Source organism: Squalius cephalus (genome assembly GCF_949319135.1).
Source record: "Squalius cephalus genome assembly, chromosome: 4".
NCBI classification, from domain to species: Eukaryota; Metazoa; Chordata; class Actinopteri; order Cypriniformes; family Leuciscidae; genus Squalius; species Squalius cephalus.
Window position 1 is genome coordinate 44,133,889 of NC_137125.1, and position 14,739 is coordinate 44,148,627.

General features: G+C 38.3%; 2 protein-coding genes and 2 long non-coding RNA genes across 11 annotated transcripts in view; 1 reads left to right on the forward strand and 3 right to left on the reverse strand.

Moving 5' to 3' along the window:
* Positions 1-30: 30 nt before the first annotated feature.
* On the reverse strand, positions 31-7,776 carry LOC307156766. Its single transcript, XR_013820800.1, has 3 exons — positions 7,716-7,776; positions 1,536-1,636; positions 31-1,460 (listed from the first exon to the last, which is right to left on the reverse strand). It is a non-coding gene; the product is annotated as an uncharacterized lncRNA (long non-coding RNA).
* The window catches only part of LOC307156765, a 26,382-nt gene continuing 18,401 nt past the window's right edge, over positions 6,759-14,739 (forward strand). Inside the window, exons 1-2 of the long non-coding RNA XR_013820799.1 lie at positions 6,759-6,827; positions 14,358-14,418. This is a non-coding gene — a long non-coding RNA (uncharacterized lncRNA). The remainder of the gene's footprint in view (positions 6,828-14,357; positions 14,419-14,739) is intronic.
* Positions 8,172-11,021, reverse strand: kcnj8 (potassium inwardly rectifying channel subfamily J member 8). The gene is made up of 2 exons (XM_079868285.1): positions 10,367-11,021; positions 8,172-9,403 (listed from the first exon to the last, which is right to left on the reverse strand). Exons 1-2 carry the CDS (start codon positions 10,714-10,716, stop codon positions 8,503-8,505), a joined length of 1,251 nt encoding a protein of 416 aa, XP_079724411.1. The 5' UTR covers positions 10,717-11,021; the 3' UTR covers positions 8,172-8,502.
* The window catches only part of abcc9 (ATP-binding cassette, sub-family C (CFTR/MRP), member 9), a 41,119-nt gene continuing 39,810 nt past the window's right edge, over positions 13,431-14,739 (reverse strand). For all 8 annotated transcript variants that reach the window (XM_079868282.1, XM_079868281.1, XM_079868280.1 and 5 more), the window contains one exon: positions 13,431-14,165. Coding sequence is in view for 3 of the 8 variants with exons in the window: in XM_079868281.1 (XP_079724407.1) it covers positions 14,028-14,165 (138 nt within the window). In the remaining 5 variants the exon portion in view is untranslated. The remainder of the gene's footprint in view (positions 14,166-14,739) is intronic.

The following is a 14,739-nucleotide window of genomic DNA, read 5'->3' on the forward strand; positions in this document are numbered from 1 at the left end:
ACAATACATAATGAATTCTGAAACTGAATTATGAGATGTAATATATTACATTTTTATTAACACAAAACTACAAGCAAAATGCACATCGTTTTTGGACATTTATAGAGCTTTTTAAAATACACAACAATACAAAGCAGCTTTAAACAAACATACTAGTATGTCTTTACTTTCCTAAACACTTTTGTGATAGTCCTCTGGCTATACATTGTGAAGATTTAAAAACAATTAATGTTGAGTTAGCTGTGTTAAAATATTTAATGAACTGTAAGGTTAAAGTTTTTTGAGAGCTAATGAGACAAATAGATGCAGTGTATTTTGCTGTATGAAAAGTCAAATCTTTAGTTTGAAGTAAATTCATGTTGTCAAGGCAAGTCACCTTTATTTATATAGCGCTTTTTACAATACAGATTGTATCAAAGCAGCTTCACATTGATAAAATGAAAATAATACAACAAAGTTTGTTTCTAGAAGAAAATTGCATCATTGTCCACCCTAATTAAGCAGATCAATAATATTGTTGAATATTAAATGTCCCCAACTAAGCAAGCCAAAGCCAAGGCAACAGTGGCAAGGAACCAAAACTCCATCAGTGACAGAATGGAGAAAAAAGCCTTGGGAGAACCCAGGCTCAGTCGGGGGCCAGTTCTCTTCTGGCCAACGAGCGAACAGTGTATGATTATGATCCAGGCAGCATTACAGATCAGAAGTCAGATTGATCGTGTCGACGAGGCCGGCACTTCAGGGATGCGTCATGGTTGGGTCCACGTGCAGGTCCACCATCTAGTCTGGGTACGGCCGGAGTCCACATCACTTCAGAAGCGGAGAGACTGGTTGACAATTCAGCACTGCGTTGTCGTCGCGTCCAGGCATAGGTCCTTCATCTGATCTGGATACGGCCTGGATCCGACGGACTGCGGTAAACCTCGGTATAAGCAGAGAGACTAATATTAACGTAGACGCCATTCTTCTTATGATGGAACGAGAACATCAGGATTTATGGGAAGTGTTCCCGGTTCTGGCTGGCCTAATCTATGCAGCCTAATATGGAATTATATAAGTCTATAATGTGTTATGTGAATGCTAGGTCAAAGAGATGTGTTTTTAGTCTAGCTTTGAACTGACTGAGTGTGTCTGCTTCCCGGACAATGTTAGGAAGACTGTTCCAGAGTTTTGGTGCTAAATATGAGAAGGATCTACCGCCAGCAGTCGATTTTAATATTCTAGGTATTATCAACTGGCCGGAAATTTTGAGATCGCAATAGACGTGAAGGACTATAATGCGTTAAGAGCTCGCTCAAGTACTGGGGAGCTAAACCATTTAGTGCTTTGTAAGTAATCAGCAATATTTTAAAATTTGTGCAGTGCAGTGTTGACAGAACCGGGCTAATATGGTCATACTTCCTGGTTCTGGTAAGAACTCGAGCTGCTGCTTTTTGGACCAGCTGTAGTTTGAAGGAACTCTGCAAAAACACACAAACAACACGTCACATGCAACTGAACACTTGCAGTCTTTAGTGCTGTGGAACACCACTCACTGTTTTTGCTTTGATTTGCAAGCCCAAAGGTGCAACGCAGCAGCAGACGCAGCTAGCCCGTTGAACCTGAGGTGTCATGGATGGACTGACTTGAAGGAACTCTGCAAAAACACACAAACAACACGTCATGTGTAACTGAACACTTGCAGTCTTAAAAGTGGGAAATGGCACGTTTTCGTATAATGACCCAGTTACATTTTCCAAGTTTTGATTTTAGATTGGGAGAGAAATCTGATTAATCATCCCTGTAAGCACCTTTTTGGATGAAGTAGATCCTTACCTCCTTACCTCTCAGGAAAATGTGCCGTGCCATCTTATTTTTATTTATTTTTTCATATAACCAATGTAAATGTTTGTGTTTGGTCAACCCTGTTACTGACATATTAATTACTTTTTGAAAAGGTTTTAAATAAATAAATACATTTTTCCATTTTAAATAAATGCAAAGGCATTTGCAAATGAGAAATGTTCCAGAGATATCGCTGCCACCAAAAGTCAGTCCACTTTCGCATCCCCAAAAATAGCGGCTGAAATTTTTCACCTTTGCTCTAGAGCCCTGTGCTTTTGGTATGTCACTCGGGGCGGGCCCTGGGGTCACCGTGCCGAATTTGGGGCCCCTGGGACCTTTCTATAAAACTCCAACTCACCAATTAATGTTAGAGGCTGAAAATGCTAGTTTTAGGGTTAGGGTTAGGGAATATTTTTGCCTTTGCTCTGTAGACCTGCGCTTTTGGTATGTCGATCGGGGCAGGCCCAGGGGTCACCGTGCCAAATTTGGGGCCCCTGGGACTTTTGTATAAAACTCCCACCTACCCATTAAATGAATGCGTTTGCCACAGTGGTTTCATGGACACCACTTAGAAAGGGCCGATCGACTAGGGGGCGCCATTTTCCATCTCGCCACGGCCCCCTGGAGCGGGCGGAAAAGTTTGGTGTTTAAAAGTTTCATTCTCGTTAATTAAACCACCCCTACTGTACTAAGCACACTCGACTGAACACATCACACTCATTTTCAAGTCATTTTAGTGCTTGATTTTCATTAAAATGCAGTGTCCATGAAACCATTATTTTGCATCCTCTGATTGGATCTGGGACATTTATGTGTTTTTGCTCTCCCGTCATGTGTGATATCAATTCTCGTTAATTAAACCACCCCCACTGTACTAAGCACACTGTCCACTGTCCGCGAAACCACTATTTTGCAGTGTAACAAATGCTTAGTGGAATCTCCATATCTCAGCTCTGGAAGGCTCTAGAGCCTCCAATCTTGCACTCCTGTCTGTGCCTCAGCACCCTCTATCCGAATCCAGAGGTTCAAGAAGATCAGATAAACTTTATTTTTCGACCCAAAAAAAACGACAGGGGGTTATTATATATATATATTAAAATATTCGTACATAGGCTATATAAAATAAAATGACACAACCCGGTCTCTTTTTGTTAAATTTCAGTTTTATTGATCAATAATAGCAATTATGAAAGTATAAGTAGCCATACAAGTCAAGAAATAAAGTAATTAAACGATTCAGTCAAACATAAGTCAGCAGGCACAACGTTAAAGATAAATAGCCTAAACAATTCAACGTTATATAAAGTTATAAAACTAAACTTTGCCCCCAGCCAAAACGAAAATGATAGATTAATGAGATCAAAGATCGTCCGTTAGACATAGCCTACACAAGACGAATTATACCACTCCACTAGACTCAGCGAGTAACGTCTGCTGCACTTGCCGAGATAAGGCTTTTTCAGGGGGGATACGTGAGCGCTGAGCGCCCGGTGATCCCTTGGATCTCCCGTCTCCGAAAACGTCAGATCAAAATTTGAAATAGGCGCTGTCTGTATAAACAAACAACATATTTGAGATTAAAACAACTACTTTCTCGACTGAAAAACTCTTAAAAATACATTTCGTGACACAATAACAGTAGTATTTTTAAATTTTGCGGTCTTTCCCCTGCTATTGACGCAACTTGAGATTGTAAATATTAGCTATAGAATATACACAATTTACATATACAATATATAATTTAATAATTATAATTTATATAATTTAATTTTACCTTGCATATAGCAGCGGGATTTAGCATTCTACATAAAGCTACCACATAATAACACTTAAACAGCTCACGTTAGCTACAAGTTATCGCGAGAACAGATTTAGATCAGGCATACTACTGGCATACTAATTGGGTCCTCAGGGTTACCGAATACTATCAGAGCCTGATAACAGAAAATAGGCAAACAGGCGGGGCGTGACTGGAGCTGAGCCTGGCTATCTGAAATCACCTAGCTCGACGTGATCGAGTTAGCTGATGATGTAAAGCCAATTAAACGTTCCTATTTTTGCCCTTCGAAATATTATAATAGTTAAAAGACATGGCTACAAGTGAGACTGTGTATTACTTCGAGAGTGTTTGTGTGTGACAGTGATTTATGTGCATACATGTCCGTCACTCTTTCATGGTCCGTCAGCGCGGCATCGCTCAAGTTCGTAGAGAGCTTATTCAGTCCATTTTAAATTCTGATTTTGGCCGTCTCTCAAATGGGTTAAACCATAGATATATTGCCTTTGAAGTGCAAGTAAATGCGCTAGAAAATCCGCGCTCATTCATGTGCATTTATTGCATGGACGGAGAAAGCGCCGACACCTGCAGGACTTCATCTGACGGCACATAAGCATATAATCCATCTGTTCCGTGAGAGCAGAACGAACGAGCATTTATTGACGTTTTAAATTTGAAAACCCCAAAAAGCAACGAAATTGTCAGACATCCATTAGTGCATGTTCACAGAGGAAAACAACTGAAATACAGCGCTGGTTGTTCTCTCGAACGATAACGACTGAATCCAAGCTTTGTACCCAAGTATTAAATTGTATGAAATAATCCCGAAAAAAAGCACAAACACTGCAGAGATGGCAAGTTTAGCAGCTAACATTAGCTGAGGTGAAGTGACGGCTCGGCTAGTAACAGCAGACAAACGGCTAGCATTGACACTGACAGCGGCAATCCACCTGTCACTCAAGTGGCCACACCCTTAAATTTAAATATTAATCAACTAAACGGACGAGTTATAAAATAATTCACCCCCCTCACAGTTGTTATGAAGGGCAAAATTAGCTGTATAGACCTTATGCGCCAGAGAAACAAGGGCGCCGCCATCTTTGGAAAATTGTCTTTTAACTTCCGTTTTGCGGTCGCTCTGTATATTTATATGGCATTTCTGTCCAGGAGTAATTAGCTTTTTAAGTGGATTTACTTAATGTAAAGTTAACGAAAGTTATCATGAGGACTGTAATGTTTAAAGCAGATGACTAAACAAATGTAAATCGACCGGGAAGATTTTAAAACGAGCCGTTCATTAATAAACACGCAAAACGCTGTGAAAATACAGACCGGAAGTCAAAAGACAATGAGCGCAGCGCTGAAAAGGGGCGGAGCTACATAAGGTCTATAGACCAAAGCCACAGAGAGAACCAGGCTGTAAACATATTTTTTTCTGCTGTGAAGTTGGTAATTTTAACATGAGGGAGATACAGATTTGACTTACTTCTGCAGCCAGCCCAGGCGGCCAGTCAATGAATTGCAGTTTAACTCACTTCCGTGTTGGTTTCAAGAGAGAGACGGGGAGGTTGCCGCTTGGTTCTAATCCGCACTCATATAGTTTTTTTTTTTTTTCTCATCAAAACCGATTATGTTTAACGTTAACGGTTGTAACGTTATATCAGGGAGGGACACGTTTGTGTGTATTATGTTTTGTAATTTCACCGACGAATAGAGTCTCACCACAACGGATTGAACCGCGCACGTCCGAGTGAAGATTAAACGGTAAACTGACCTTTGACGCTAAACTCATGCTGTTATACAGTAGCTATATGAACCAATTCACACCGATTGCTTGATACTTTTTTGGAAAGATTCGTAGGCTATGTTATTATCTAGGTTGGCGATTAGCGACAGCGAGCAGCTAGCGTTAGCTCGTTAACAATATATTTTATTTACACCCACTCACCACAGACAAAATGAGCACTGCACAGACGAGTGTTGGCAGTTGGTGTCCAGTCTGCCCTTTTGATGGCTGCAAGCCACTGATGGCGTCTTTTTTCATCCTGCGGTAGCCTGTAAAATTATATTTTGGGGTCTCCTTTTCGGTTGTTGCACCCCACTGCACAACATATTGAAGGCATAGCTAGTTCCTTTGCTTTGCGACTAGTTACTCAAGATGGCGGCAGACAAGTTTTAGAAGTGATTGACGTCAGTGAGGAGACGTTGGTGACATCATCTGATATTCATGAATAATAAAACTAATCATTTTATTGTCAAAACAACAACAACAACAACAACAACAACAAAAACGATTCCATTCAGAGAGTAGCTCATTTTGTTATTTCATTAGTTTATTAGCAATTTCCTGTTTTTCATTAAAAATGAAAAAATACAGCTTTTACTCACCCATGTTTCATTTTATTTATTAATTTACTTATTTTCCACATTTTTCACAATATTAAATAGCTTTAAACATAGTAATAAATATACTTAAATAGTTTAGTATAGTCAAGTGGGGATCATTATTTTTTAAGAGTAAATACAGACCTTAATTAATTATTGGAGTAGAAAATAATGTTAAACTAATCGAAACCACAACAATACCGTATACTGAAATGATAGTTCATCCAAAAATGAAAATGTTGTCATCATTTACTCCATAATGTTGTTCCAAACCGGTATGCGTTTCTTTCTTCTGTTGAACACAAAATGTAAAAAAGAAAACAAAAAAGTTGGTAATCAAGCAGTTTAATGGCACCTATCGACTTCCATAATAGGAAAAAATACTATGCAAGTCATGTCTACCGTCAACTGTCTGTTACCAACAATTTAAAATAATATTTTCTCCTGCGTTTAACATAAAAAGGAAACTCATATAGGATTGCTTTGAAGGAAGTTGAAAGTTATAAATGACAACCGTGTTCACTAATGGAAGAACCATCTATTCAGCTCGAACGAAGAATGCTTCTACAAAATTGCTGACTCAGAAAAGGAAATTATATTTAAAGTTAATTCAAGATTTTTCTAATTTTAACCAGAATATCAGTCTCCGTAGAGACCGTCAAAAATTGCCAGTGCCGACTATATTTCAAGTCGTCACGGCGGGGTATTGGGTAAAGTTTTCAATTAGCAATAATCGCGCCTCGGATAAACCTCATAGGCTACGATACTGCCACTGCGCAAAGCTGACGTACCAACTGCCAGAGAGGGAAAGTCATCGAACAACACAGGAGTTTCATCAACGGTAAGTGTGTTTACGGTTCCTATCGCGCGAACAGGCTCGCAGTGGACTGGGATATGTAATCGAAACGCTGCAGCAAAAGTTAGTCGTGAAAAATGTGTGTTTTCATGTACGTTTTAAACAAAAATATAGACTATTGGCTACTCTCGCGCAGTGCATGCTGGGATATACAGCAGTTTTTAAGCATACGCGGAATGAAGTGCCTCGAATTCTTTACGAACATATTTTTTGACATACATGCACACGCATGCATAAAAGTCATTTTCTCTGCAGTCGGTGGCAGTGCAATGCAGTTATCCCTCGCTTCTTTATCACATCTATAATGTGCAAACAAACTACCCTCATTGTCAAAACTGCAAGTGACCACCAGAGGGCGGTATTTACTCTCTTAAAATAATTATTCCTCATTGACTAATATCAATTTTGGCAAAGCTGTTTAAAATTTAGCAAATGTCATAAACAATAGTTAAAAGCGAAATTAACATCAAATTCACCGGTAAAGTGGGACAAATTATCCTTCGAGTTGTTGCAGCTGATGATCCATTAGCTTGCAATTGGAATTTCATGCCTTACGATACCTAACTGTTATAGCTGCTATATCGTTACAAATGTTGGATACAATATAAAACCTGGTTGTATGTATCTTCATATCGTGTGATTATTCTAACAATATTTTACTGAACGTCCGTAATAACTCGTATAAGCAATTCAGAGCGTTAACTTTTGGTCCATTTCTCATCCTCACTAAACATTCGACTTAGCCGGTTCTTATTTATAGGCTACACAACACAAACATAAAGCAAATGAACATCAACAGTCTTATGATAATCGATGTTTGAGATGCTGTTGCTAAACGCAGTGAGGAAGTTTGAGGAAAGTCGTCTAAGTTACCGTTTACGTCTGTAATTCCACAGCAGGCCAAGTACACCTGCAGTTTTACCAGTTCACCACTAGAGGTCGCCACATATGCAGTTCTGTCAGTTCACCACTAGAGGTCGCCACACATGCAGTTCTGTCAGTTCACCACTAGAGGTCGCCACACATGCAGTTCTGTCAGTTCACCACTAGAGGTCGCCACACATGCAGTTTTATCAGTTCACCATCAGAGGTCGCCACACATGCAGTTTTATCAGTTCACCACCAGAGGTCGCCACGAACATTTTAAAGTTTCACCCAGCAGGAATCAGCATCACAACCATTCTGACATGCAAGTTTCACATGCAACTAGTTTCAGTTACTCTACATGTTCACTGTTTTGCTCTTGATTATTTTCTTGTATCATTTCAGCTTTATTGATAAACCTAAATTCATGCATTAGGTTACATTCAAACTAATTGAAATAAAAATCCCAGAGAGGAAACCAGATGCTTTATTGAGCACATACCATTTATTACAGAACAAATGAAAAACTGTCAAGTTTAATTAAGTGCGAACCATATTGTCATTGTCCATAGAAGCCTACGATACTGTGATAATTAGCATACTTAATATAATTTGTGGAGCTCTTTAAAATTACACATTATTTGAAGATCAACAATTATAGAAAACCATCCATTATAATGTCATAAATGCCTCACGTTGCTCCATCACATATGATAAAGAAACAGAAGAGAACATAGAAAATAGCATGACAAGGACTTAAAGAAAGACAGATGAAAAGCGCTAAGAAGGCCATTTGTCATGTGACAGCTAGATTTGGTCCACCCTCAGGGGTGAGGAACTGCACTTTGGGCACGGCGAGTGCCGAATTGTTGCGGCGCATGGAGTTGCCCTTGCGCATGGAGTTGTTCCGCCGCATGGAGTTCCTCTTGCGCAAGGAGTTCTGGTGCGACAGCTCGCTCTTCTGGAGCGTCTGGATCAGGATGGAGGGCTTCTCGTCCAGCTCGCGGGCGCTGCACTGCGGCGTGGCCACTTTGACCGTGTTCCCGAACTTCGAGTAGTCCACCGAGTACACGCCCTCTTCCTCGGTCACTATAGGCAAGAAGCGGTGGCCCCACTGGATCTCCTCGGTCACGTACGAGGTGCGAGCCTGAGTGGTGATGCCCGTGGTTTCCACAACACCTTCCAGGATTACGATGACCTCCAGGTCGCTGCACTGAAGCTCCATCGCTGAGAGATCGTACAGGGGACTGTCCTTATCGATCACGTGACAGATGATCAGAGGCGCTAACAGGAAGATGCTGTTGCTGGCCACCACGCTCTCGGTCTGGACGTCGATCTGGTGGATGGGTATGATCTCGCCCTCTGGTGTGGTGGTCTTCCGGACCACCTGGAGGCGCACGGCGGCATTGATGATCATGCTTTTGCGCAGGTCTCCCACCCGGATCATGAAGCACAGGCGGTTGTTGCGCACGGCGATGACGGCGTGCCGGCTGAAGATGAGGGTCTCGGCGCGCCGGTGGGACTGGGCGGTCTTCATGAAGATGCAGCCCAGCATGACGGCGTTTATGATCAGGCCGATGATGTTCTGTAATATGAGCATGGTGATGGCTGCCGTACACTGCTCCGTTATCATACGCCCTCCGAAACCTATCGTCACCTGCACCTCGATGGAGAAGAGGAAGGCAGAGGTGAAAGAGCTGAAAAAGATGAAGAGGAGTCACAGTTTTAGGATCCCAAAATGATTGAAATTAGTTTCTATCGACATAGAACAAAACAACCTAGTCATTTTTTCTCTATAATAACAAAACCATCCAATATCAGCACTTCTTTAATGACTTATACAATATAACACACATCAATTGTCAATTCTGAATTTTAATTATTATTTTTGAATGTGTTTTTTTATAACTACATCATTTGAGAAAGGAAATAATAAAGAATGACTAGGTCTGTCTAAACTTTGTACTAGTATAATAGTAACTATATATATATATATATATATATATATATATATATATATATATATATATATATATATATATATATATATATACAGATGTATCTCAGTTTGACATTTTTCAACTTGATTTTTAAAATAAATATTTATAATTTGATTATATTACACTTTATTTAAAATAAATATTTATTTTAGATTATTTCAGTCATTATAAGGTTTGAATTATAAATGAATATTTATTTATAAAATAAATAATTATATAATCTATAATAATATAATTCTTTTATAAATATTATTTTATTTGTATGAATTTTATAAATGTAATAATATTTATGCAAGAATGAAGAATGATTTCTTCTAATACTTTACTCTTAATTACTATTTTAAAATGTATAAATGTAATAAAATGTATGCAAGAATGAAAAACGATTTCTTATATAATTCTTTATTCTTTTCATATTTCCTTTTCAACAAGATCTGCTGCTACTTTTAAACTTACAGCATTTACTATTAACTTACAATACATCTGATTCCAGTCATTAATTTGCCATGATAAATCTGATAGAGTTTTGATACATAGACATGTTTGGAAAGTCTGAACATCATTATAGTCTCCATCTGCACAAACCTCAAATCAGACTCTTCTGATGTCCGTTACTTAACATCATTTTGCCATTGACCAAAATGACTTGAGCACACTTACTTGACATTGGTGACACATTGGTCTGCGACAGGTTTACTGTTTGTGTTCAGATCCCCGTGCGCAAACGCCACCAGCCACCAACCCATGGCGAACAGCAGCCAGCTGCACAGGAACGTCATGGTGAAAATAACCAACGTGAAACGCCATTTGAGATCCACCAGAGTAGTGAAGACGTCCTGCAGGAATCTGCCCTGCTCGCGGATGTTCTTGTGGGCCAGGTTACACGCACCGCTCTTGGCGATGAAGCGCGCTTTGTTCACCCGGTCCCTGAACACGGGTTTGCGGGGAATCCGAGACACGAGCGCCGGTAGCGCGAACTCCTCAGGAATGATGCTTTTACGCGGCAACATTATTTGGGCATGTCAGTGCAGACGCTCAGGAATAAAGCCTCTCCAACGACTGTCAAACGCGCAGTTCCAGTTTAATAACCATCCTGCCCTCTAACTCTTCTGAAGTAGCACAAACTAAAGCAAAGACCGTTTTTACATCTATCAGATCTTAATCTGTGTTCTTGTGTGAGTTCATACAATAAACACTACATAAAGAGCAGAACACACATCGTGTACCGCTAAAAGTCTTCAAAAAAAGTATCTTAGTGATGATTGTGCGGCGCTCTTGACGCACATGGGCGGTACATGACTGTCCTGCTGCCTCTGAGAAACATTCATCCTGCGGAGAGTCTTTTAAAACTTCTTTAAAAGATTGCATTATTTATGTCCGCCCTTATTTTATAGACTGGAAAAAAGAATATACTAAATTATACAAATCGAAGTCAAATGGAGTTCATATATAACATAACAAATAGGAGTCACAAAATAATTGCAGGTCAGGACGTTTAAATTTTTTAAAAAATTTGTACAATTTGAATGTGTGTATCTACATAGTTCTGCAATGTGATGTAGGCTAAATGATATTGTAAGAATGCAAGAGGTTTCAAACTGGGGTCCGGAGACTCCTAGAGGGCCGCAAGAGGGCGCTAGAGAGTAAATATATTTGACTTCATACATTTTTTTTTTTTTTACCTTAAACTTTTAAACTTTTGTTTTAGGGTTAACTATTCGACACATATTTACTGAAATAATTTTTATTGTTTTATTCTGCTTTTCAGAGGACAGGTCGAAAATCATCAAAAATGTTTTCAATTCACATTCATCGTGAATGTTTTATACTGAAGCCCTTTTAACAGTAAGAATTAATAAAATGAATAATAAACAAATGCGAAAATAATGATAATCTTTTCTTCTATGAGACGTGCATCTTTATAAGAATAGTTTGAATCTGTCTAGCTTTTCTATGGAGTATTTCACTGTTGTTTTAGGCTGCTCGCTGTAATATTCTCTGTAAAACTTATTTGGAGTGATATTTATTGTGAAAGCGCTACATAAATCTCAATTAAAAATATTTATCTTCAGGTTTAAACATCTAACATTATCCTATACAATCCCATAAGAAAAGGATAAAAGATAACAATACAAAGTAATCCAGTTTTCTTTGGCTTCAGTGCGTTTTCACAATTTAAAATTCAGTTATTTAAATGTTATATTTAGCCTTAATATGTGTCTGTGTCTCACACATTATAAATGGGTTTCTGTATATAAGATAGCTGCCTATATAATACGAATGGGGCAAGATATCATATGTAGGAGCCTTTGGCATCAAAACGGAAGGTTCAATGAAATAGCGCAAATGTGAACAGAAGGGGCGCTGTGTAGCAAACGATTTTCTCCTAAGCAAGGGACTGAAAGGTACAAGATCTTCACATGTGTGAGGGATCGCATTAGTTTAATAATAAATCAATTTGATTATTTTAATGTAGGCTTTTCAGTATGACCATCAATTGCTTGTTTGTAGAACTGAGCACCATAAATGTTAACTATTTTTGTAGGCCTATATGTCCCTTTTTTAATTTTTTTTGCTGAACAGTTTTCTGTTTAGTAATTGTTTTACATTTTGCTTAAAAGTATGCAATGACACTCAACAGAGATAAGTAAACACACAAAGCAAATTTTATTTTCATTTCATGTGTAAAAAAAAAAAAAAAAAGAAGTTAGGCACACATTATAATGCAGTTAAATGCTTATGGTACAAAAGCCATTTTAATTACATATGTACATTTAAAACAGTCCATCATGACTAGCATGCAAGTACCTGAAATTAGCAGTAAATGCAATAAACTTAGAGTGTATTTGATATAAAAGACTGAAATGTGTTGCTGTTGGCTCGCAGTGAAATTTGACGTGGTGTTTACACATCACCGGAGTGTGTAAAGCGTGTCAGCTGCTGTTTTACGCACACGGTTGGATTCACAAGTTACTGGAATATCACTGCTGAAGTGTGACATCACAGCTCACTGCAAATATTCATCAAATCACTGGCAATGACAGTTAGTGTCCAATGAATGGAAAGATTTCCCATAGTGGTTACAGCAAAACACAGCAATGCATCATTTTACTGCTGGGACAAAGAGTCACTTGCAGACTATTGTTTAGATCATCTTTGGCTGTGACTTCCAGAAAGTAGAGCGTTCAAATAAAGAAAGCTGAAGTGTAAATGTAAAAGTGATGTGAGGGTAGAGACTGGCACTCCATTAAAAGGAGATGAGGGAAACAAATAACGGTGTGTGTGTACAATATATCGCTTGGCTGTACAGAGAGTGCAGACTCATTTTGACACCCTCATAATAAAACGTTAGGAGAGAAAAATCACATGGTTTGAAATGATATTTTAACTTGTAGTGCACTTGAAAAAGTGTAGGCCTATCTTAAAACGACAATGTACCTTTTATAGTGTGTGTTTTTAAATTGGGTTATAGGGTGAGCCTCATGAGAAAAATGGACAAATCATAATTTCACCTCAATATATAAAGTAAAAGCATAAGTGTCCTAAAAATTAAATTTTAAATTTAAAATCATAAAAATCACATTTCAAATAAAAGTGGAATGGTCCATATTTTTTAAATTAAATTAAATTAAATTAAATTAAATTAAATTTAATTTAAAAGTGAAAAATGACCTGCGCATTTCTTGATATTTTTCGTGAAATTCACCCTATTTGTCTTTTTGTTGAGGAGCAAATGTTTAAAATGTTAAAACCCCTGAAAATAAGCTTTTGGTTAAGTGATTTGCATAAGAGGAATACAGTAGAAAATATAAAATATGATCAGTTTTGTATATAGGGTGTGAATAACACATTAGGGTTGATCTGGTGGACATTGCAGGACTCCCCAGAAAGTGAGGGCTCGCGATTCTCTCAAGAGTGCTTTGGGGAGCCAGCAATATTTGTCCTCCCTCCCTTAAATCTGTATCAGCAATGCACTTCAGACAGACAGACAAGAGCGTCAGGCCTCAACAGGACAGACATGCTCTGTACAGTGTTTGTACTAGTCAAAACACAGTAGATAAATACTTATTGCTTAAACATTTCAGAGTACACATATCATTACTTAGAAAAAAACCGGTAAGGTAACAAAATGCTAAAAAAAAAGAGTCCAATATACTGTGATAGGGGTTCATATAAAAAGATAACAGTTCAGAGTCCGTGTGAAGTTGAGTCCTTTCCGATGCCTGCGCGGCTGCGCCAATGCATTGGCAAAAAAATGGCTGCTATTTGTTAATAAGGCCAAAAGTGGTATAAACTGATGTGGTGATGGAGATGAGCGGCTCTACATGTCGGCTTTGACAAAGGATGCAAACAAGCTGTCCTCTTGTTCCATGAGAATCTCTGGTTTTCCGTACTCCATGATGCTTCCCCTTTTCATCACAATGACTAGATCAGCCGTCAGGATAGTGTGGACACGATGCTGTGGAAAACAGGCACACTCAAGCAGATGTGTGCAAATGCATTTTGATTAAAACAACACCTTAGCTGTTGAAATTACGTTTAACTTGTCCCTTTTTCTGCTCAAGTCACTGCAGGTTTCTGTAATCAGAGTAAAACATCAAGCTAAAAAAACATCCCAACTTAATTTTGTTTTGTTTTGTTTTATTTACAGACCCTGCTGTTAAAAAGCCAGAGTGTTTTCTTAGGAGACGTATTTCATTGATATCTCTCAGGTAAGAGCATTTTATGTCATATTCCCCAAAAACAGGCTTACATCTTATCTTTATTGTGGCTATTTATACTTTTAAAAATTAATTTTCATACCACAAGACTGTGTAAGTGAACAGCAAAAAAGCTGAAAGGTTATTAACATTATTGTGAAAAATCTAGGTTTAATAGAAAGCTAATCTATTATTTAAAACAATAATATACACTTTCATATACATTTTACCTTAAATTTAACCTTCATGTTAAAAAAAATGCTAGTCAAATACTAGTCTGTCACATCTGTTTTATCACATCATGTTTTCATGTCTTTTATTTTGAAATTCATC

Bases quoted from the DNA above. Each gene is read 5' to 3' on its own strand.
- kcnj8 (XM_079868285.1), bottom strand. From the start codon at position 10,716: ATGTTGCCGCGTAAAAGCATCATTCCTGAGGAGTTCGCGCTACCGGCG. The intron at 9,404-10,366 runs GTAAGTGTGCTC...CATCTTTTTCAG, and splicing joins CAATGTGTCACCAATGTCAA to CTCTTTCACCTCTGCCTTCC.